General features: G+C 37.1%; 1 protein-coding gene across 7 annotated transcripts in view; it reads right to left on the bottom strand.

Moving 5' to 3' along the window:
- Positions 1-24662, bottom strand: part of BMP2K (BMP2 inducible kinase) — a 192240-nt gene that overhangs the window by 149216 nt on the left and 18362 nt on the right. For all 7 annotated transcript variants that reach the window (XM_058193071.1, XM_058193072.1, XM_058193073.1 and 4 more), the window contains exons 2-9: positions 16175-16293; positions 14903-15008; positions 14157-14299; positions 8764-8885; positions 7545-7626; positions 6763-6895; positions 4365-4468; positions 2937-3016 (exon numbers count right to left, since the gene is read on the bottom strand). In XM_058193071.1, coding sequence (XP_058049054.1) covers positions 2937-3016; positions 4365-4468; positions 6763-6895; positions 7545-7626; positions 8764-8885; positions 14157-14299; positions 14903-15008; positions 16175-16293 — 889 coding nt within the window. The remainder of the gene's footprint in view (positions 1-2936; positions 3017-4364; positions 4469-6762; positions 6896-7544; positions 7627-8763; positions 8886-14156; positions 14300-14902; positions 15009-16174; positions 16294-24662) is intronic.

Below are 24662 nucleotides of genomic sequence, written 5' to 3'. Positions count from 1 at the left end.
TCTCTGTATCCTTTTTTTCCCCAGCATCCTGTTATATTAATACGCATCGTGTCTAGTTAAGAAGCATAGCAAGAGACAAAGAGAATTCTTTGCTACTGCTTGTTTTCTTTAAAAAAAATATATTGAATTTTTTTACTCTGAACAGTTGGAAAGAGAGTTTTAAACAGAAAAGTGTTCTGGCTTCTACCCCTATTCCTTATTATGCAAAAAAAAACAAACCACCACAAAAAGCACAAGTTAGAAACATCTCGGCTTAATTTAGTTAAATTATGAGATACATAAACATCTTTCTTATTTTTTTCTATGCCTTCGAAATTGTGCATTGGGAGGCAGTATGTCTGTACATGTGTGTATTTAAGAGTATGTGTGTATACATATACATACATGTTTATTTTTCACAATTATCACAAGAGGGCGCCTATGTAACATGCTTTAATGACTCAAACTCCGGATTGTGCCACTCGGTTTACCTTCAAACGTACCCCAGTGTGTGCAAATTGAGTTTTTACAAAAATAAAAATAAAATAAATGCGGGGTGGGGGGAGGGGAAGCAAAATCAGATTATTAACAATGGAAACCATGCAAGAGCAAATATTTGATCTTATAAATATACCAGATTATTCTCTCTAAATGGACAGTCGTGAAAATATTTACAGACCCCTCATATCCTGGACATAAACTGTTTCAACTCCTACCCTCAAAACGATGCTATAGAACACTGCACACCAGAACAACTAGACACAAGGACAGTTTTTTCCCGAAGGCCATCACTCTGCTAAACAAATAATTCCATCAACACTGTCAAACTATTTACTAAATCTGCACTACTATTAATCTTCTCATCGTTCCCATCACCCATCTCCTCCCACTTATGACTGTACGACTGTAACTTTGTTGTTGGTAATCCTTATGATTTATATTGATATATTGACCATCATTTGTGTTGTAAATGTTGTACCTTGATGAAGGTATCTTTTCTTTTATGTACACTGAAAGCATATGCACCAAGACAAATTCCTTGTGTGTCCAATCACACTTGGCCAATAAAAAAAAATTTCTGTTCTATTGTATTCTATTTTCAAGTACCCTTTCTCTTACATATATGCAAGAGAACAAGACTGAAAGGCAGAGGAAAATATGGGAGCTCCAAGATGCCTGGAGCAATACTGTGTTGGTAGATGAGGAGAGAACATGTCTGGACACAGGGATGCACTTAAATACAAGCCTGCTACTCGGTGACGTTAAGGACGGTGAAGTAGAATTTATTTTCTTCCCCTATTTGCATCTGCAGAATGTTTGCTGGCTGAAATCGTGTCTTCCTACTTCAGCGAGTAGCAGTTTTATAAATAAAATCACTCATATTCACTCTGAGTTGGAAGCTTGGTAGCCAAAAGTTCATCTAATTGGGTAATAATATCTGGAAAGTTCTAAAACCAGTGGAACTCATAAAAAAGGGATAGGGTTTCCTTGCGGTTTTAGCTCTCTTGTTTGTAGATTTGATATCTACCCTGATATCTCCTGCCAGGTTAAACAGCCAAAATTCAAGGAACTGTCTATGTCTCTTTGTGAGGGGGGTGAATTCCAGCAGTCTTAAAAGAGGTTGATCCATCCCCCTCTTAAGAGATCTGCTCTAAATACACTAATGTTGGACGTGCTAATGGATGTAAATATTTCACCCTATTTCCAGCTTTCACATTGAAGAGAAAGTGGTGCAGCAACCTATTTGACCACTGCAGAGAGATTACTATATGCTCTAAAGTGGAAAGAGTCAACACTACCGCAATGGAAGAATGATTGTGAAGAGGATGGAACTTGCAGAAAAGGCTAAGTTGGCTTCCTTGACTACAGAAAAACAACAACAACAGTATCTACATTTATGGCTGTCTGAAAATCCCCTTTGTAGACATTTTGTATGGCACAGAAACAAATGCAAGTGATTTGTGGTTTTGACAATTAGTGAAAAAATAGATAAAAAGTGAGCTTTTCTTTTTTTTAAGCACAAAGTAAGAGGTAGCTTTGTAATCGTATCTGGAAAGAAAATTGGAAGCTTCGTGAGAGCAAAATCCACTCCCTCCTAGCACTGATGAGGTTACCGAGTTTGATAATGAAAAGTCTACAAAAGAACAGCCAGGCTCAAAGAGCACCACGGACCCTGCCCTTCAACCTCTAGCTACAAATAGTCTCTTCTTCTATTTCTATTTATCTTTTTTTTTCCTACACTTTTTTCTCTTTTCCCTTTTTTTCCTCCCTTTATATTAGTTTTTGTTGATTTTAATCTGCTTAATATAAAAAACTTTTTCATATTAATTAATATTAAAAAAAGAAAGCAGTGGAGCAACAAAAACATTCTGGAAGAAGCATATGATCCAGAACTATCACAAGTGTAGATTCAAGCCAAGATGGAGGGAGCATGGCCACCCTCATTTTACTGGACCTTTTGGCAACCTTTGGTACTGGTTAGCTACACTATCCTTCAGGGCCACCCACAAGGATTGAAAGCCCTGCACAATAACAACACCGTTCCTGCGTGGGCAGGTTCTGTCCATCAATTGTTGTAGAGGAGGGTGGGGGGGGGTCAATTCATAATGGGGGATTCTAGGCTTCAGCTTTCCCTTCATTCTGTTTAAAATCTGCTTGAAGCCGGTGGGAAATGAGAAATGCAGTGAAAGGATTCTATGCGGAGAAACCAGCTTGGATTCAACCCAAGCAAGAGCAAGGGGATACTCATTCAGCAGCTGGCTGACCATAGTGTTGTACCAATTCTGATTCTCAATAGAACTATGTTCAACGTGGAACTAGGAGCTTTCCTGGACTCACAGCAGTGCCAGGGGAAATTGTGTTCAGGAGGGAGCATGTGTGATCACAGGACAAAGCTTTGCATATTTAATACTATGCCAAAAAGTGCACTGAATTATGAATAAAATTATTGCACTCACCTAGCTTTTATTTGGCTTTTCTTAGCAGCAGCCTCACTAGCTGTCAAGGGCTCAGGAAGAGTTGAAGGGAGAGGAGAATTCTTGGGGAAATAAGCGAGCGTATGTTATGAATAGCTTTTTAAAAAAAAAATAAAGATAGCAATAGGAAAGTTTTATATCATACCAACTTGAACGTAATCACATGGCATACCAACAATAAACAAAGAAACCCATATACGGTATTATCCGTTCTATTTGGAGAACTGGGGAGGGAGGGCAGCCTCCTTGTGAGATTTCAGAAGGTCTCCGAAACCTTCTAAAGCAGGGGTGTCAAACTCATGGTGTCATGTTGTCGTCACGTGACGTATCGTGACTTTTTTTCCCCCTTTGCTAAACTGGAGGTGGACGTGGCCAGCGTGTGATGCATCCGGGCTGTGAGTTTTAAACCCCTGTTCTAAAGTATCACAGGATCCGCAGGGGTGGGCTGCTGGGGTTTCACAGGAGTTCGGGAGAACCTCTAGCTAAGATTCTGTGCAGTTCGGAGAACCCCCAAATCCCACTCCTGTCTGGCCACACCCACCCCGCCCCTCCCAGGAGCCCCCAGGTGGCCCGTTTTGGATGCAGGTAAGTGCAGGGCGCACACGGACGGTCAGGGAAGTGAAAAACAGTCCTACCGGAAGTTCGGGAAGGCCGGAAACGGGCTTGTTTCCAGCCTCCAGAAGGCCTCTGGCGCCTGGGGAGGCCATTTTGCCCTCCCTGAGGCTCAAAAAAAATCTCCAGAGCCTGGGGAGGGCAAAAACGCCCCCGCCATGGTCCAGGAGGCTGACTAGGCCACGGCCACCATGGCCACGCCCACCCAGCAACCAGTCCTGGTGGGGCTACCAGCTGCCTCACATAAGGAGAGGCCAGAAAACCCCTCATCAATGGTGGAAAGAAGATGGCGAAAGTCACCTGAGACTTTCTGCACCTTGCAGAGTGCAGGGCAACGGAGGTAGCTTTGTGATGGTGGTTTTATGATCACATTGCTTAGTGACAGAAATTCCAGTCCCAGTTACCGCTGTAATTCAAAGTCTACCTGTAGTATTCTGCCTTTTTAACTTTGTTTTCGTTGTTAAGAAGCAAGGTCAGGTGAATAGCTCTTAACTTGGTCAATTATTTAATGACACAAGCATATCTTGGAAATGAGGCCAGGAAGTACTATGTCAAGTGCATTAAAAATGCATATCACATTTGCTATGATCAATATAAGCATACATTATCTTATTCAGTAATTTTTAAAAATAAACTCTTCCCTTGGCAATACTACGTTTGTTAAAAGATATGGGTTTTTTTCAACAGAGGACGATGAATTATTATTATTTTTTTAAAGTAAACCTGATTACCAGTCCTACTTATTATTCTGAACAAGATTTACTGTGTCAAAACAAGCACAAATACAGATCTACTTACATTCATGTTTAAAATTGGACAATCCTTTTTGGCAAGTTTAAAGGCAAAATAAGATACTTGGAAGATATCAGGTCTTCGCTCTTGATCTGGTTCAAGCATGTATCCTGTTGAGTACAACAAATTAAATTATTAACATAAAAGTGAGAAGTCGTTAAGGCAACCAAGTTTATTAAGTGTGAATAAATTGATTTTATATAGTTACCTCTGAGTTCTAATTACATTATTTTCTACAGATTAAGGAAGTACCATAGCCAGGTATGGGTGTTAAGAGAGTAGAGTGACTGGATTGATTCCCCTTAATTGTCATTGCATTATTTTATGTAATATTCTTATATCCATCCATAAGCCGCACTGTGAACTTTGTACCAGTTTTATCTAGCAACAAAGCTATAGGGTTTTTTCTTTTTAAATTAGATTTAGCTAATTTCATGCCTTCATAACTTAACAGCTAAATTATTCTAAATTGCTTCAAAAATTTATCTTAATCACCATTTTGCACCTTGTAAATTATCTTTCACGCCTAATTTATGGCACCAATTTTAACTTTCCACACCCTTAAACTACCAAGGCTAGATATTCTTGAATGCCGTACCTCGTATTGTATCATTCTCAGGCAAATAAAACACATCAATTCTACCTGGAAAATCATCACAATGTATATTTCATGACTGCATGATAATGAAGCAATTTTCCCTGAGATTCTTTACTTCTTAACCCTATTATTTTTTAGATTCCGAAAAGAGTCTCATCTGTACTGGCCAGGATTAAGCTACAGACAATCAAAAATTTTAGTATCCTTTCCTGTATAAACACTCTAGTACGTGAATGTATTTTTAGTTTGAAAGCAAAGTGAGCCTACACAAAAATGAAGTATCTGTATTTTTATATATCTGTATTTTTTTCAGTTTATAAATTAATGGAATTTTTTAAGAAGAAAAGTAGCTTGATAGGGAACTGAGAACTTTCTAAACTTATTTTATGGGTGGCGATCAATCACGCATAAAAGATTACATTAACGAAGCCGTTGTTCAGAATTAGCAATGCCACCATAAAATGTCAAAATAAATTTAAAGAACCAAAAGAACGCTGCTATTCCAACATAGCTAAAATAACAAATCTGGAAAAAAATATCTATTTATATTTGAAACAATAACTTTCCTTAGAAAGGGAGGGAGAAGAGAAAAGAAGGTATTAATAGGAATCAGAAGTCTGATTATACACAAATAGCCATTGAAATCTAAGTATAACTTAGAATGCTCATATAAAGATAAGAATGAAGGGGGTGAAGAAGAAAGTTGGGAAACAGAATATGATATAATAAGACCTGTTAGTCTGAATAAGTGTTTTGAATATAAATAAAAGCACATCTTAAGTTTAGCACCTTCTCCACAGAAATGCTGAAGAAGAAAGGAAATTGGATACTTTACCTATTCTAGTTGCCAGAACTATCAGCTTCACTATAACTATAACTAATATGTAGTATTCAGATTCCCTTCACTTTTGTCAATTTTGTTATGCTGCACCTGATTCTACAGTTGTTTTTTCTTATTAATTTACACTCAATACCCCATAATGACGAAGCGAAAACAGAATTTCAGAAGTGTCTGTAAATTTTTTTTTAAATAAAAAACTAATATAGACCATAAAGTAGCAACAGGTGTTATTTTGTATGGAAAACACTTGAGTTTCTTGCCTAAGAATATTTTTTATATTTTGCTTTTTTCTCAGAAACCAAGGGAATAAATAAAAGCAGTTTTATGGAAATTTTTCACTCTTCAAAGCTTTTTGGAGGGAAACCAATAATCTAAAAGGATTGTCTATACCACGGGTGTCAAACTTGTGGCGTCATGTAACGTTGCCATCATGTGACATATTGTGACGTTTTCCCCCTTCTCAGGGGGTGGTGGGCGTGGCCTGGGCGTGACGCATCTGGGCCATGGTCCGCCAGTTTAACACCCGGATATTATATACAGTGATGCTAATCTGTATTTAAATGAATATTCCAATATATACCTGAATTGCATCCCAGAACACTGGAATTTTTATTTTTATATAAAAAATATTTTTATATAAAGTAGTTAATAATAAAGATAGGGAAAGAGCAAGTCTGGATTTAAAAAAAAACACTGTGTATCAATTGTAATAAAAAAAATAATGTATTTTTATGAAACAAACCTCGTAAAATATTCATAAAACTCATTTTCCAAAATATTATTCCAATTCATAAATAATTTACTCTAATATTCTTATAATATTACAACGTACATTATTTCTTTGGCTACATTGGAAGTAAATCTGTGTAATGAAATATGCAATAACCAAGGTTTTGGTTTTGCCTACATGTAGCAATTTAGTTTCACATAGAAAGTTTAGTTGGTAAAATGTACCAGTTACTTACTTATCAAACAATGCATACTGTGAGAATAACGCGAATTGTCTGGGATGGTAAAGCTTCCATCACAAATAGCAACCTGACTCTCACCAAAGGGAAGTGTGAAAAAGCAAAGTTTATACAGCAAGCAGCCAAGGGCCTGTTTAAAAAAGCACATCATTATAGTAGTAACTGAGCTATAAAAATAGCAGACTATTTCAAAAGTTGCAATAAGTTTTGTTATCACAATTTCATTTTGTTTGAATAATTTCTACATATAATAATAAAACTGTTAAAACATGTTATGTTACTTAGATCATTTAGTACTATTTAGCAGCAACTTTTCCTAATCTATACTTCTGTCACATTTGCTCATTTAACAAATACTTTTCTTGGTTTTTTTGTTGCTTGTGGCATTATGACAATTTATTCTGCTGGTTGTTTATTTCACCTCCACATCTTCAAAATGCAGTTGTCCTAGTAAAAGTGCTTTTGTGGTAAATAATTTCGAAATGTAATGGATTAAAGCCAATTAATTGTTTCTATAAATTTAGTCACTAGAACCAAAAAAAACCATGATTCTTTTTAAATTAGGTTCTACACTGAATTTGGCAGATTAAAAATGTCACCCATTTCATTTTTATAAATTTTTATAAATTGTATAGAGTTGGATTCAGACACTTACACGGCCAACTCACAGAAATTAATAAATATTACAATAAACCTGAGTCTAGCTACTTCTAGATTCCTCTGATATACTGATGTGGTCAACACCTTTCTTATTAATTCTTACAAAAATTTTATCTTACCCAGATATCTGCCTTGGTTGTAATTGTTTTCCCTCCATAAAGATTGATCATTTCAGGAGCTCTATATGACAAGGTGGTATACCTTAAGGCAATAATTTAGAATAAAAGTTAATCAAACACAAATATGACTATTGTGACCTGTTTTACAAACCTAAACCATATTGCTATTGCACTAATAAAAGTACTTTAAGGTAGGGTACTATTATTATTATTATTATTTTAAAACTCTTTGATACCATATTTTTCTCAGGATGGTTGATAAAGAAATCAGACTTCGATATGCACACAAAATGTCTTGATTGTTGATGGTTTTGCTTGTTGCAATTTAGGGGTGCACACAATAGCAAAGAGCAAAGGCACTCCACACCAACAGCAGAAGGAAAAATATACCAAAGGTCAGCTGGAAGCAGCAGGAGTGGCATTGGGGGGGCGGGTAATCACAGAATGCAGAGTGGTCAAAAGAACAGAGATGGCAGAGAGGGGGGGGATTGAAGTGCATGCTGGAATTGTAAATGCAGACAGGCAGCTAAGCACCTGAATTTTGATCATGTGACTACAGGGAGCCGAGTGTTACAGTGGCTGTAACTTTGAAAAACATTAACTACAGGTTGTCCTTGACTTACAACAGTTCATTTAGTGACCATTCAAAGGTACAACGGCACTGAAAAAAGTGACTTATGCCTCTTTTTCATAGTTACAACCTTTGCAGCATCCCCATGATTATGTGATCAAAATTCAATGTTTGGCAATTGGTTCATATTTATGACTGTTGCAGTATCCCGGGGTCATGTGATTACCTTCTGTCAAGGGGGAAGCCAGATTCCCTTAACAACCATGTTACTACCTTATTAACTGCAGTGATTCACTTAACAACTATAGCAAGAAATGTCATAAAATGGGGCAAAACTTGCTTAACAAATTCTCATTTAACATAAATGTTGGGCTCTATTGTGGTCATAAGTTGAGGACTATCTGTATTTGTTTAGCACCACTGTAACTTCAAATGGCCATTGAATGAATGGTCATTAAATGAGGACTACCTATAACAGATTTCTAAATGTAGAAATTCATCCAATTAAAGAACGGTTCCTTTGGACACATTATTTCTTTTTAAAACACTGTGACATTAAAGCAGGCACTGAGATTTCCAAACATTTTAAAAATGTATTTTGTTATTGTTAGGATGCCAAAAGCTACTGCCTTAAGATATGCCACTTACTTTTTAATTTCTTCTTCAACTCCACTGACTCCATCTTTCTGAGGGTTAAGGAATTTATTAGTGGCACTGCCGAAATCACAAAGCACATAGTTCCCACTGTCGTTCAATAAAAGGTTTTCAACCTAAAAGAAAACAAAAATCGATTTACAACAAATTCACACGCAAACATCGAATATAGTTCTAATACTTTTCAAGTTCTAATACTTTTCAGGCATGAGGGACATGGTGGCTCAGGGGCTAGGACGTTGAGCTTGTCGATCGAAAGGTCGGCAGCTTAGCGGTTCGAATCCCTAGTGCTGCCGTGTAACGGGGTGAGCTCCTGTTACTTGTCCCAGCTTCTGCCAACCTAGCAGTTTCGAAAGCACGTAAAAATGGAAGTAGAAAAAATAGGGACCACCTTGGTGGGAAGGTAACAGCATTTCGTGCGCCTTTGCCATTGAGTCATGTCAGTCACATGACCACGGAGATGTCTTGGGACAGCTCTGGCTCTTTGGTTTTGAAACGGAGATGAGCACCGCCCCCTAGAGTCGGCAACGACTAGCACGTATGTGCGAGGGGAACCTTTACCTTTACCTTACTTTTCAAGCACTTTCACTTAGCTGTTTGAGTTAGAATGAAGAACTAAATGTTATTATTACTTTAATTCCCCCAAGTAAAGATTGAAATACTGTATTATGACATGCACTGCAGTTCACACCTCAAGGGTAAAGCCGCATATAATAAGAGTTAACAAGCCCCTACTGAATACCCTCTTCCTGTTGTCCTCTACCCTACACTCCCTTGGAATGCTATCCTTTCTCAGCACTACCTTCAGAGCCTTCAGTGAGTCAGCTGTTCACCTGATATCATTATTATCCTGATTTATTTAAATTATTGTACTGTTGAACTACCGAGATGCATGCTACCCCCAGTCAATCCGATTTGGGCAGTTTATAAAGTTTGTAAATAAATGGAGGGAGATACAGTGGTAGATGCAAACTTAAAATAACTAGGAATGTCCTGACTACAAGAACTATTTTTTTCCCCATAATAATTCCCACAATTTGACCAGTGTACAATACAATCACTTATACAACAATCGATCCTATACTCAAATTATGCTCAATCCGGGCTACTCGACCGCCACTCCCTCCCTTAATCCTTTTTACCCTTCTCATCCTTCTTCAACTTTCCCCACCATCCTTCTCCTCGCTTTCCTACTTCCCCTCCTCTTTCCCACTTCTCACTACCATCCTTTCTAACCCTCTATCTTCTCCTCCTTCTTCTCCTCCTATCCTTTCTTCTCCCTCCCTTCTTTCCTACCTATCTACCTACCTACCTACTTTCTTCCTTCTTTACTCCTCTTTCCTTACCCTTTCCCTTCGGGAGTGGTTACCGAGCAGCCCCGACTTTACACCATTCCAACTTGTTTAATTCTACCCTTATTTCTGTACAATGGCAATCAATCAACTTATAATCCCCCTCCCCCCCCAAGACTTCCCAGAACAGAATACAGGGTATTGTAACTAACGAACATAATCTAAAATATAACATAAAACATATTCCATTTCACACCATCAAACCATCACACTATCAATTCCCTTCTTTCTTAAACTCTAATACATGTCAATTCCTAACTTCACTCAAAAACTAATTGATATTTTTTAATCTGATACCTACAAGAACTATTAACCAGTGTAATAGCCTGTCTTCTGAAGTCATGGATGCCCCATTATTGAATGTTTCCAAGTAATGTCGGACAGTGCAGGATGACATAAGGATTCCTGCTGTGGCAAAGAGGACTGGATTAGAGGACCTCCAAGGTCCATAGGGATGCGGTGGCTCAGTGGCTAAGACACTGAGCTTGTCGATCGAAAGGTCGGCAGCTCGGCGGTTTGAATCCCTAGTGCTGCCGTGTAACGGGGTGAGCTCCTGTTACTTGTCCCAGCTTCTGCCAACCTAGCAGTTCGAAAGCACGTAAAAAATCCAAGTAGAAAAATAGGGACCACCTTTGGCCGGAAGGTAACAGCGTTCCGTGCGTCTTTGCCATTTTGTCATGCCAGCCACATGACCACGGAGATGTTTTTGGACAGCGTTGGCTCTTCTGCTTTGAAAAGGAGATGAGCACTGCCCCCTAGAATTGGAAACAACTAGCACATATGTGCGAGGGGAACCTTTACCTTTACGGTCCATTCTAAACTGTATTATTCTATGAAATAAAATAAATATTGAATAGCAATTTCCACAAACCACAGCCAGCCTGAGGCTGTGCTTTAGAAAGTACAAGTTGGTTTACTTCTGATATTTATTAATCTGTTTGAACACAGATTAATATCTCTGTCCCTATATATAAGCTCTTAACTGTCCACTGCCTTACTAAAGATAGTACATACTGTACTAAAGATAGTACTTTTATACTTATCAAAGACAGTGCAACCCATGCTATTATCTAAATTTAGCTGCCCAAGTAGTATGTCCTACATGTTTTAAATGCACTGAGATCTACTCAAGAACATAAAAGACAATTAAGAGTGGAGTGTAACCTCCCAAAAAATCAGATTTTAGCAGATCAAAATAACTTAAGTCTTTTGTTTTCAAATGATCCCAAATTCAAAAACTGTTGAAGAGCCAGCCAAACTAAACCAAATCAGTAGAGATTTTGAGATTAAAGTTTATGTTATTGTTTATTTGCAAAGATTACAAGTACAAGTGTACTTCTGTGTATGTTCTTTAATCCTTTTGATTGTGGGACTTTCCAAGTAACTCTGAAACTGTTTACAAGATTGTCCTATAGAATTTGAGTAGATTTCACAGTGTTGTTCCAGCTTACAGAAGACTAAATAGTGAGTTTAAATTACAAGGAAGCATTTTCACATCAGCATCTGATAGGGTTGTGCTGAATGTAATTCATATGTGTGTGGAGAGGATATTTGATACTACCACAGTACATAAAGAAGAATTTACTAACAATAAGAGATCTTGAAATAGGCTGCCCCAGAAAGTGGGAAAAACGGGAAGGATGCCTTAGGTTTCATAATATATTCTTGCTGGATTAGATGACCTCTACAGTCCCTTCCAACCTTAACATTTTATAATTCTATGAACATTTTACGCATGAAGTAAAGCTTTCTGGAGATCTCTGTCAAGAACTATTCATCTTTTCTATAGAAGCCTAATAAGTGAAATGGGAGGGCATAAAATATGACAAGCAAAGGAAGCAAAACTGGCTAAAATTGCTTTTCACAGAGTTTTTAGAACTAAGAGAATGAAGAATGTCTTGGTGAACAAAAGGAAGGCACTGTATTAGTCTTGGATTATTTAGCTATTTATTGATGTATCGATTTGGTTGATTATGTGTCTAATATTTTATATTTAGATTGTACTGTATTGGATTGTATATCCTGCTTATAGAGTCATGTGACTAAAATGCACTTGAATATCGGTGGCAAATAAATAATACAATAAAGAGTGATGGGAGAAAGATTCTGTCTAAGTCAGTTATCAGTCCTGATATTGCCTAAATGTTAAGACAGATACCTGTTTTACAAAAATAATCAAATAACTTAAGAATGCAAGCAATTTGATGCAAACTAGGAAAAATCCTACCAGACAAATAATAGCAATAGCATTTAATCTTATATAAGGCCATATAGCACTTTACAGCATTCTCCAGGAGGTTTACAATGTAAACATTATTTGCATATTTTTTCCAACAATCTGTGTCCTCATGTTACCAACCTCAGAAGGATGGAAGATTGAGTCAGCCTTGAGCCAGTCAGGATCAAACTCTTGGCAATGGGCAGAGTTAGCTGCAATACTGTGCTTTAACCACTGTGCCACCAGGATGCCCTAATTTTAAACTAGTAGGTGTTTCTAACTATTTCTAAGGACAACTTATATGTTTAAAAGTGCAACTTATGTAAACCATCACCTCCATGTTATTTGATTAGGAATTATGCCTTCTCTATACCAAACACCTGAGGACTTCCTAGATTGTCTAGGAAGTCCAGCAGGACTACCAGATTCTGTAACAGCTTTGTTTCCTATGCCATCCATCTAGTAAACTTGCAAGATTCTTTTTTCTCATCATGTACATGCATACATCCAAACTAGACTATGTTATTTCTCTGTGTCATATAATATATGTGGGTATATGCATAATTTTGTATTTATTTATTTCTTTAGTCATGTTTATGCAGTGTATATTGGAGGTGGTGTAGCTTCCACTGTGATTAGTAGAATCCTGTTCAGGAAAAAGCAAGACTGCTAAAAATGTCCTAGGTTGCCAGAATCATTTATTTCTCTAAAAAATACTGGATCACTTTCTAGAGACACAAACTAGAAAAAAAGTATTCCTGTTTCTTCAAAGGGAGAACTATCTGGACTGGAACACAATAAGGATCAATCTCCCAGATCAGAAATTATCCAGCTTCTTGTCAACATATCACTTTACCTTACCGCCTTTAGTTTATTCCATTACTTAATAATCAATCATTCAATACCATCTACCCTCGCTCAGTTGATACAAGCTGAAAGCCAAAACTATTGTCAGCATAAGTTACTCCAAATTCCCAGAACTTGGCATGCTTAAAATGTAAGTTATAGCTATTTCAGAAGCCAGCAATTTCTCTGAATACTATTGTTTAACAGTAACCCCGCAAATACAATCATACCCAATTTATTATCAATTTGGCCTCCAATCTATTAAAGTAGTGAAGAAAGAAATCAGGGTTGAGATTAAAATTTGCTGGCAGTTAAAAAAACAGTAAAGTCTTATCCCATAAGTAATCCATTAGATAAACCCAGAATTTTCAAGCATTTTACACAAAAAGGACATACCTGAAACAAGTGTTAAATAGTGGTTATAATATTTCCACAAAACTTTCCTAATTAATAATATCATTACTACCAGTTTCAAAACAACATTTCAAACTATTCTTTCTTTTGGCAAGACAGCATTTTTTTCAATACGTTTGGCCATCATTTTCCACCTCCATTCAACTGAACTTGCAGCTCAACTTAAGGAGCCAAGATGAAAAAGAATTAATTATTCGGATAATTCCTTAGATCTCATCCAGCAAGTTGAGCGTATTCTCAAATCAAAGCAACCAAAATTGATGTAATAACAACAGGGTTTTTTAAGGCACCACCTATCTAAACTCGATTAAGACTTTGAACTTAGGAAGAAGACATGGACATAAGCAACCTAATAAATAGATAAATTGCATAAGGGCAAATATACTGAGACTTCGATTGTTTGAAACATTTATATAGTCACCCATTTTATACAAGAATTAAAATATTGATAGTGCCATAAACAGTTTAAGGCAAAAATAATGAATTAACAAACTATGCCATACAATTATTCATTCATAGACAGGAACAGGATGCATTTCGGTCACAATTTTTCTCACCTTCAAATCTCTATGAACAATGGGAGTTTTGCATTGGTGCAGCCTAGCAACAGCTTCACAGGCATCACAAAAAATTCTTAGCACTTCTGATTCAGTAAAGCCCGTTTGTAATCTCTGGTTCATCTGATTCACTATTTGCCCCGCTACAAAGAAGGAATAAAAAATAATGCTGTATAGCAGATTGGATTCAATTCTGTAAGATTGGAAACATTAAATATTCAAAACCCTGAAACACTTAACACAATGTTGCTTTTCAAGGTAAGAGTTTAGATTTCAACTATTATTTATTAGACATAAATGCTAAGAATACAGTTAACATAAGCATTTCATAATAATAAATTGAATCAAAACATTTTTTATTTAATTTTAAATGACAAATTAGCCTGATCAAAATAAGTCTCAGTTTAGGGATAATAAACTGCAGTCCAAGCATGAATAACAAAATTAATTGCACCGCATTGGAGAAAGTATTTTCTGCAGATCAACCTAAAACACTAATTTTATATGAAATGTGCTCTGAATATTATGAAATATAGCCCTAACATATAAGTGATCATTGTCATTTTTGGACTGTTTTTGATTTCTAATAAGAAGCAACAAAACAGAGGAACATTAGCAAGTAATGCTGGCTGTGGATAGTCTATTTCACCTTGCAGTAACTATCTCCAAAGCTGCTGTAATTTTGTCCAAAACACTCCATGCTAGCCAACTATTTTTGTTATTAAAATGACAAAAAATGTACTTACCGCGACAATATTCCATTAAGATAAGCACTTCCCACACATTATCACTAACAGAATTGACAGCACAATCCAAATACCCTACAATGTTCTTGTGCCCAGACAGTTCTTTCTGTAAAAAGAGAAACATTCTTAAGTATAAAGGGGAAAAAAAGAATATGCCAACTTTTAAGATCAAAAACAAAAGAAAGTCTATTACAAACTATCTTTCAATGCAAAGTATTAATCATCAATTATTTTATGATATATTAGAAATTTATAAGTATTAGTTTCCTGTTATCATCTTGAATACAGAATCTCACCAATGTGATATCTGAAATAGTTTAATCTCTTCTAAATAAACCTATGAAACTCTCTTTGTGTTATCTATTAGTTTAGAATCATTAAATTATTTAAAGCAGGGGTGTCAAACTGGATTTCTTCAAGGGCTGGATCAGCATTGTAGTTCTCCATGGACTGGCCTGAGAGGGGTGGAGGTGGCCAGATGGAATGGATGCTCCTGCAGCACCCTGCTGGCCAAAACCAGAGACTCTCCCCCCCATTTTGGCCAGCAAGAGGCCGTCCAGGCCCAAAACGGTGCACGGTGGGGCCTCATATGGCCCCCCTGCACCCCATTTTGGCTGCCAGAGGCACTGCGAGCCAGTCCTTTGCTATTTCCAGGCCGGGTCCCAGGCCAGATTTAAGCATCCCTGATTTAAAGCTTATCTAACATGATCTAGCAATTCAATAAAACATGAATTTGAGGTTTTGAGAAAGCCAGGTTAAAGAGGAAACAAGTCGCATAAATTCCTGCCTGGGCAGGGGGTTGGACTAGAAGGCCTCCAAGGTCCCTTCCAACTCTGTTGTTATGTTATGTTACTGAAGCTCTTATACAAATTAAACTGTATTTCCTTTATTCTTTCTGAAAGTGATCTAATAATTAGGAATGCACAGCATTTCAAAATTGACTCCAAAAAGTTATTTTAAAGTACATTCAAGCAGAGTACCTATCTCCAATTCTACAAATGCAAATTGTCCAACCCTCTTAGACAAAATTAACTGTTGAAATAAAATGTGGAATGCTACAACCCACAATGAAACTATTTTTACAATATATTTCCATAATTTAACCACAGTGGTTTCCGCATATCAAAGAACCACATTTAAACACAATGAAAATAAATTCAAACATTAGATCACAAATTAATGCATCATTTCTAAACTACACACACACACACACACACACACACACACACATATATAAACCGTATGTACAACACAAAACTTATATTAACTTACCATTATTGTTATTTCCCTTTTGCAGATATTGAGATCAGGCACATTATTTACATACATTCTTTTCAATGCACATCGAACTCCACCATGAGTACGCACAAGGAGTACCGTGGAAAAGCCACCTACAAGAACAACAGTGCTATGAATAAGTTCATCTTTTTAACTTAAGAAGTTAAAGTTTATTTCTTAAAAAATAATTAAAATGATTACTAATATTCTTGAATGCTTCCATTTAATAAAACTATGTGAAAATCTGCAAAAAAGATTATGCAGTATAGGACAAATGCCTATTGTTTTCACATTTCAGAAATTTATTTATTTAGAAAGAAAGAATTAGGTTGAAGCAGTCTGTTGAATCCAAACTTGGAAAGCCAACGTATCAAAACAATCAGAGAAGAAGGAGATTTTATTCAAAAAGTAACTATTACTGTAAACTCTGCAACTTCATAGAAACTTCTGCAAACATCCTAAGAAATGCCAGAACTTTGCTTCACAGAATGTTTTATACAGGGGCAAACAGTTTTAGAAGCATTTTATGATGCAGCTGAAAATAATACAAACTAGAAAAACAAATTTCAAACAAATGAAATCCTGATATAGCATACTCAACCACTTTAAGTTTCAAATTTTTGTTCTACAATATAGCTTTTATACAATTACCAGTTTTAAATATTTATCTAGTTCAATATTGCCCTGTAAACCATCTTTTAAATACTTCATCCAGTTTTCTCGCCATCAAAAGCAAATCCTTTCTGAATATATTCTGAATGTTTTCTTAACTATAAATCATCCAGTCACTTAGGTGATATAGGCTGTGTAGAAATGTGATGGATGGATGGATGGTGTTCCAGAGGTACCACATCACTTATAAGATGAACAACTTCACATGGCTGAGTGACTGTTTGAAGTTATGTGATTCTGAACAAAAGAACTTGGTGCCCAAAGTTATGGCCATTACAGTCTCCCCACTGTCACATGATCAAAATTTGGGCACTTTGCAGTCCACTCACACTTATGATTCCAGGGGTGATGCCACTCCCCTTCATTTGCCAATCTAATCCCCATGTGTGCCCTTTTGGCTCCTGACACTCCGTGGAGCCCCAAAATCTGACTTTTATCGTCTTCTTGCTCCCGCTACTGACCAAGCATGCATGCACTGTCTGGTCCTTTGCAAGGCAGATGTTGGCTACATGAGGCTTTCTTCCCAAGACTGCACAGGCTGTTTCCTTGCAAGACCTGGAAAAGATGATCTCTCGCAGTTTCCTCACAAAAGGGCATGATTTGTCAGCAGGAGGAGGAAGAAAACAACAAAGCTCATACAGGATAATGGAGCACATGGTGGCAGGGGCCTCAAAGTGCAAGGTGATGATAACAATGGCAGCTGGGACTGGGCTGACTATGAACAACCATACTTAATACTTCTGCCTCCTATTTTCCCCACAATAACAACCCTGTTGGGTGGGTAGGGCTGAGAGGCAGTGACTGGCCCAAAGTCACCCAGCCGGCTACCATGACTAAGGAAAGCCTAGACTTCTGGTCAGCATCTTAAACATTGTACACCAAACTGGCTGTCGTTTTGCGACACGTGTCAGAATGCAGATTATATTAACACTAACACCTATGCTGAAACACCTAATTATTCTTCGAAAGTACTTTTGCAATAAACAGTAGCTTTTCTAAGAACTGACTCCATAGGAAAAGAGTATTCCAGCAGCACAGAGGCCTGAATAAGTCAAGCTTGCATGTTCTCCCATAGCTTTTCAATTAAAACAACCAATACTGTATTTTAATATTTTAAAAAAACCTGGGTCACTATTTTCACCACCACTGAGAAACCAATAAGTTCTTATTAAACAAAGTCTGAAACTACTGAATTCAAGATTCAAGCAAGTATTCTTTTGCCATTAGATGGCAACAAATCCTAAAACCTTTTAAATCCATCACTGTTCCAGATAGTAAACTGTAATATCCTGAAGAATGTCACTGTGCTGATGATTATTTCCAACATCATATTTATTCAATATTTTTATGATTAACAGACCAATTATTTACAGAATTATATAAGAAATGTTGTTGATTGGATAAATCAAAAATGTGAGAATAAGACTTGCAAGCCTTCTATTCCACAAAAGTCCTCACTAAACATATGTGGGCATGTTCATACCCTTACATCCTTCTCACTATAAAACCTTGACAAAAATGCCATGTTTTATGTAGAAACCACATAACTACCCTTAATCTGCTTAAAATATTGGTTCAAGTACACACAAAGTATGCAACCCTCTCCCTAGCTACTGCTTTCTCCATAACAAATTCTGAGACTCAAGACGTCATGTTAGTACTATGCTATTTAAAGCTCTTACATTTTAAGAGATTCGTTTTATTAAATGTCTTTACAGCAACAAATAGTGCTTTGCAGAATTTCGGCTTTAAAGGCAAAAAAATGTTTCAGTGTATGTGGGGATTCAAACATTGCACCTTTCTGCAACTCCTTAAACCAAATAGGTTTTTCTATAATCAAACACAAGTAGAAGTGTGATTTGGAGGGGAAAAAGCATCTGAGTTGCAGACAGATGCTACATTCCAGAGAATCTGAAGAATATTTTGCACTGCACAGCCTTCAAAACAGCCATTCCAAATGAACTAAGTTTCAGGGAGCGTCATTCAGAGAGTTTCTTTGCACTCTCTTGAACCCTGGAGTTCTGGAGGAAAAAAATGTCTTAATAATCAATTTTTCACAGGCTAAAAAAAAAATTGAACACGTTTTCTTCACATTAAGATTATATAATATTTCAAAAATTAGATTCCAAAAAATTGCTTTGGAGCAGACTTGGAATGGGAATGAAGCACCTATCTGCAACCTTTTAGAATAAAATAGAATAGAATAGAATAGAATAGAATAGAATAGAATAGAATAGAATAGAATAGAATAGAATTTTAAAGCAGATGCATCTCCTTCTGAAAGGGCACAACTATTGTGCAATCCTAGAAGTCATAATCATGTATTTCAAAACAAATTTGAATCAAAATCAAATTCCACTGTACAGTACAGTACAATACAGAGATTATGGACAAGTCTCTGCAGCTTTCTTGGCAAGATTTTTTAGAAATGGTTTGTCACTGCCTCCTTCCTAGGGCTGAGAGAAAGTGACTGGCCCAAGGTCATTCAGCTGGCTCCATGCCCAAGGTGGAACTAGAACTCACAGTCTCCCAGTGTCTAGATTGATACCTCAACAACTGCTGCAAACTGGTTATAACAGAAGTAGCATATGAATGCTAGTAAACTCAAGCCATGTGGACATTCTTCTTAAGTTTTCTTAAGTCTTTTTATAAACTTGATAACTCTTTATAGAGTTATCCCCAAAATTATTGATCCCTATAGTGTTCTCTACCAGTGTTCTCTCATCAATATTGCATTCCAAAATAGATTCATATGAATACAGTTTCTAGAGAAATAACTACTTAGATCTTTTACAGAAAGAAAGGACCTACAAAGCTTTAATATACTAGTTTTATTTTATTCAAACTTTTGTTATCACAGATCCACTTTATGTGCGGTGGGTTCCAGTTCATAAAATCTTATAATACAGTCATTAAAATCTACTATAGCATGTAGTTTTCTATAAATGAATGTATTCTAAATCTTTCAATTTATGCCTTTCTTCCTTCTTTTCATGTCACTCCCCAGTTTCTTTTTTAATTCTGCTGCCTTAATTCACAGGAGTACATTTTTGAAAAACTGGAAAAGTCATACTGGCAGAAAGGCATTTTTCAAAATCTTACACTTTGTTTTTCTTTTAAACTTAAAAATTTATAGAATAGAATAGAATAGAATAGAATAGAATAGAATAGAATAGAATAGAATAGAATTTTTTATTGGCCAAGTGTGATTGGACACACAAGGAATATGTTTTGGTGTATATGCTCTCAGTGTACATAAAAAAAAAGATACATTCATCAAGAATTCTAAGGTACAATACTTAATGATAGTCATAGGGTACAAATAAGCAATCAGGAAACAAAATCAATATAAATTGTAAGGATACAAGCAACAAAGTTACAGTCATACAGTCATAAATGGAAGGAGATGAGTGATGGGAACAATGAGAAGATTAATAGCAGTGCAGATTATACCCGTTTGTCTATACATATCGCTATACATATATCTCTCAAAAGGGCTAGCCCTTAAAAACAGAACAACATTAAAATCATTTTAAAGTACATAAAAAACTAAAAATTCAGAATACTTGTATGGAATTCTCTTTTCCCGGAGAGAAGATGCCTCACCCACTCTCTTGGGCTTTCATAAGCTATTCAAAATTGTCTTATTATACTGTGTCTTTGACCCAAATTGAATGGGGGCATCACTCTAGTTTTTAAAAGGAATGTTAATTGTTTAGTTGTCTTCTTGTTTTTTTGAGCACTCACTGACTGGAATTGGGGCAGCTTAGAAATGCTGCAGATTGAATGTGTTACTATAAAGCAGACAGAAATCCCAGAACAAAATGTAAGCTGCAGCTTTCCTAAACAGGAAGGTCCTTGCCCCCTAGCAAAAGATGGCCTTAAAAATGCAATTGTATCTCTGAGGGAAGAGATTCCCATCATTTAGGAATAGCTACTCATAAGTGATTTTCCCTGTATCTCCACTATAACTGCACAATAATTGGGAACACAGGGAAGAGCCAACTCCATCAGAGCTTAAGCTACAGAAACACTGACATGGACAAAGCAGCCTTTGTGTAGAGAGTGCAGAAGATGGTCTTGATGGAGAGAGGGCAAGGCAATGATCATGCAAACTTAGTTACGCCAATACAAAGATATTTAGAAAACGTTTAAAACAGGCACCTCCCTAATTCACATGAAGACAAAAGAACAAGAAGCAGCACACTGAAACTTGCAAGTTTCTGATACTGTTGTATAGCCATTTTACTAAAATTAGTTTTAGCCCTAAGTGGCATAACATAACATAACATAACATAACATCAGAGTTGGAAGGGACCTTGGAGGCCTTCTAGTCCAACCCCCTGCCCAGGCAGGAAACCCTACACCATCTCAGTCAGATGGTTATCCAACATTTTCTTAAAAATTTCCAGTGTTGGAGCATTCACAACTTCTGAAGGCAAGTTGTTCCACTTATTAATTGTTCTAACTGTCAGGAAATTTCTCCTTAGTTCTAAGTTGCTTCTTTCCTTGATCAGTTTCCACCCATTGCTTCTTGTTCTACCCTCAGGTGCTCTGGAGAACAGCCCGACTCCCACTTCTCTGTGGCAGCCCCTGAGATATTGGAACACTGCTATCATGTCTCCCCTAGTCCTTCTTTTTGTTAAACTAGACATACCCAGTTCCTGCAACCGTTCTTCATATGTTTTATCCTCCAGTCCCCTAATCATCTTTGTTGCTCTTCTCTGCACTCTTTCTAGAGTCTCAACATCTTTTTTACATCGTGGCGACCAAAACTGGATGCAATATTCCAAGTGTGGCCTTACCAAGGCATTATAAAGTGGTACTAGCACTTCACGTGATCTTGATTCTATCCCTCTGTTTATGCAGCCCAGAACTGTGTTGGCTTTTTTAACAGCTGCTGCACACTGCTGGCTCATATCTAGATGGTTATCCACTAGGACTCCAAGATCCCTCTCACAGGTACTACTATTGAGCAAGGTACCACATATACGGTACTGGTGCATTTTGTTTTTGGCCTAAATGTAGAACCTTACTTTTTCACTGTTGAATTTCATTTTGTTAGATAGCGCCCAATGTTCAAGTCTGTCAAGATCTTTCTGTAACTTGAGCCTATCTTCTGGAGTGTTGGCTATTCCTGCCAGCTTGGTGTCATCTGCAAATTTGATGAGTTCCCCATCTATCCCTCGTCCAAGTCATTGATGAAGATGTTGAAGAGTACTGGGCCTAAAACAGAGCCTTGGGGTACTCCACTGCATACTTCCCTCCATGTGGATGTAGTTCCGTTGAGGACTACACGTTGAGTGCGGTTGGTCAGCCAGTTACGAATCCATCTGGTGGTGGTGCTGTCTAACCCACATTTTCTACTTTATCTAGTAGTAGGTTATGGTCTACTTTATCAAATGCTTTACTGAAGTCCAAGTAAATTATATCAACAGCATTCCTCTGGTCTACTAATTTTGTCATTTTGTCAAAGAATGCGATAAGATTAGTCTGGCATGATCTGTTTTGACAAACCCATGTTGGCTTTTGGTTATTACTTTGTTTGCTTCTAGGTGTTCGGTGATTCGTTGCTTGATTATCTTTTCCAGAATCTTCCCGGTATTGAGGTCAGACTGATAGGTCTGTAGTTTCCTGGATCTGTTTTTCCTTTTTGAAGATGGGAACTACATCAGCTCTTTTCCAGTCCTCTGGCAGCTCCCTGTGCTCCAGGATCTTTGAAAGATATAGTTCAGTGGTTCTGAGATCACGTCTGCCAGTTCCTTCAGAACCTTGGGGTGTAATCCATCCGGTCCTGGTGATTTGAACTCGTCTAGGGTAGACAGGTGTTCACTTACCATTTTCTTCCCTATTTTAACTTGTGTTTCTAATCTGTTTTTGTAGTGCTGTTTTGATAGGTTGGATTGTTTTTCCTTTTGTGTAAAGACAGATGCAAAATATGAGTTAAGTAGATCTGCTTTCTCCCTGTTGCTTGTCATCTTCTTGCCACTTTCTCCCAGCAATGGGCCAATTGTTTCCTTGACTTTTTTCTTGTTTTTAACATGTTGGAAGAAGCTTTTTTTATTATTTTTTACTTTTGTCGCTAGCCTTTGTTCATTGTGAGCCTTAGCTTTCCTCACTTCATCTTTACAGGCTCGGGCTATTTGCTGATATTCTGCCTTAGTTATTTGCCCCTCTTTCCACTTTTTATATTTGTCCTTTTTGTCTTTCAATTTGTCAGATAGTTCTTTATGCATCCATGCTGGTTTCTTTTGTGATCTACTATTTTTCTTCTTCATTGGTATTGTGTTAGACTGTGCTTTTATAATCTCACTTTTCAAAATTTCCCAAGCTTCTTGAGTTGTTTTCCCCCTGAGGATTCTCATCCATTGAATCCTTCTCAAGATCTCTCTAAGTTTATTGAAATTAGCTCTCTTAAAGTCCAAGACTCTAGTTTGACTTTGTTCTACTACTTGTATTTGCTTAATGTTGAATTCCAATATTGCGTGGTCACTTGCCCCAAGGTTCCTGTAGCTTCAACACCTTCTATCATTTCATCTCTGTTAGTGAGAATTAAGTCCAATATGGCTGATCCCTTGTCGCCTTCTCTATTTTTGGGAAACAAAGTTGTCTGCTAGGTTTGTTAGGAACCTGTTGGATCTTCCACTTGGTGCAGAGTTTGTTTCCCAGTTGATGTCAGGGTAGTTAAAATCCCCATTACTACTGTGATGTGCTTCCTACATACCTTAGTTAGCTGACTAGCAAAAGTTCATCTACTTCCTCTGTTTGGTTGGGTGGCCTATAGTATAGACCTATGGCAATATCGTTTTCACCCTTTTATATTGACCCAAATACATTCAAGATGATTTTCATCATTGTTGTGCTCTATTTCTGTAGAGATGTAGTTATTTCTTATATATAGTGCAACTCCACCTCCTCTTTTATTTGGTCTATTTCTTTTAAATAATTTATATCCCTCTAGCTGTATGTTCCATTTGTCAGTTTCATCCCACCAAGTTTCCGTAATGGCAACAATATCATATCTACCCTCATTTACTTGGATTTCTAATTCACCCTGTTTATTCCTCATACTCTGTGCATTGGTGTATAGACATTTGAGTCCATTTGGATTGATCTTGTGTTTACTGTCTACATAACCTGTGTTGACTACCCCTACTTTCATGCCACGTGTTGGTTTAGTGCACATGGTATGGCACTCACTGTTAAATGCTTGGTTTTGCTTGATAGCATGGTTGATAGTCTTACCCATACAGACATCTATGTTACATGCACTGATAACCCTTTTAGTTTTCGATTGCTGGGGACAGAAATTTTCTATATCAGTTAATTCTCTGTCCCCACTGTTCGGTTTAAATGTTTATCCAGAAAATCTGTGAATGTATTGCTAAGTAACTCAGTCCCTTTCTTTGATGGATGCAATCCATCTCTTTGTACAATTTTCATTGGACCAGTTGCAGACATCATGACTAATAAAACCAAAGCCTTCCCTTTTACACCACTCCTTTAGCCACACATTAAACTCCACTACACGCTGGCCTTTACCTTTTTGTTCCTTATGTACTGGTAAAACCTCTGAAAAGTTAAGCCTACAACCTATGCTATTAAGTTCATACCCTAAGCTCTGGAAATCATTCTGCACAGAAAGCACATCCTTTTGGGACAGATCATTTGTGCCAAGGTGCATCTTTTTGTTGATCTGGAGTATCTTATCAGACTGACACTTTACAATGTCTTGGTCATGAAGAACCTTCTGAACGGTGCTAGAAACAAACCGGTCATGAGTACAGTCCACACAGGCCCAGGGCAATGC

Source organism: Ahaetulla prasina, chromosome 8 (genome assembly GCF_028640845.1).
Source record: "Ahaetulla prasina isolate Xishuangbanna chromosome 8, ASM2864084v1, whole genome shotgun sequence".
NCBI classification, from domain to species: domain Eukaryota; kingdom Metazoa; phylum Chordata; class Lepidosauria; order Squamata; family Colubridae; genus Ahaetulla; species Ahaetulla prasina.
Note: the sequence above shows the minus strand (reverse complement) of the source record. Positions and strands in the feature narration are given on the sequence as shown.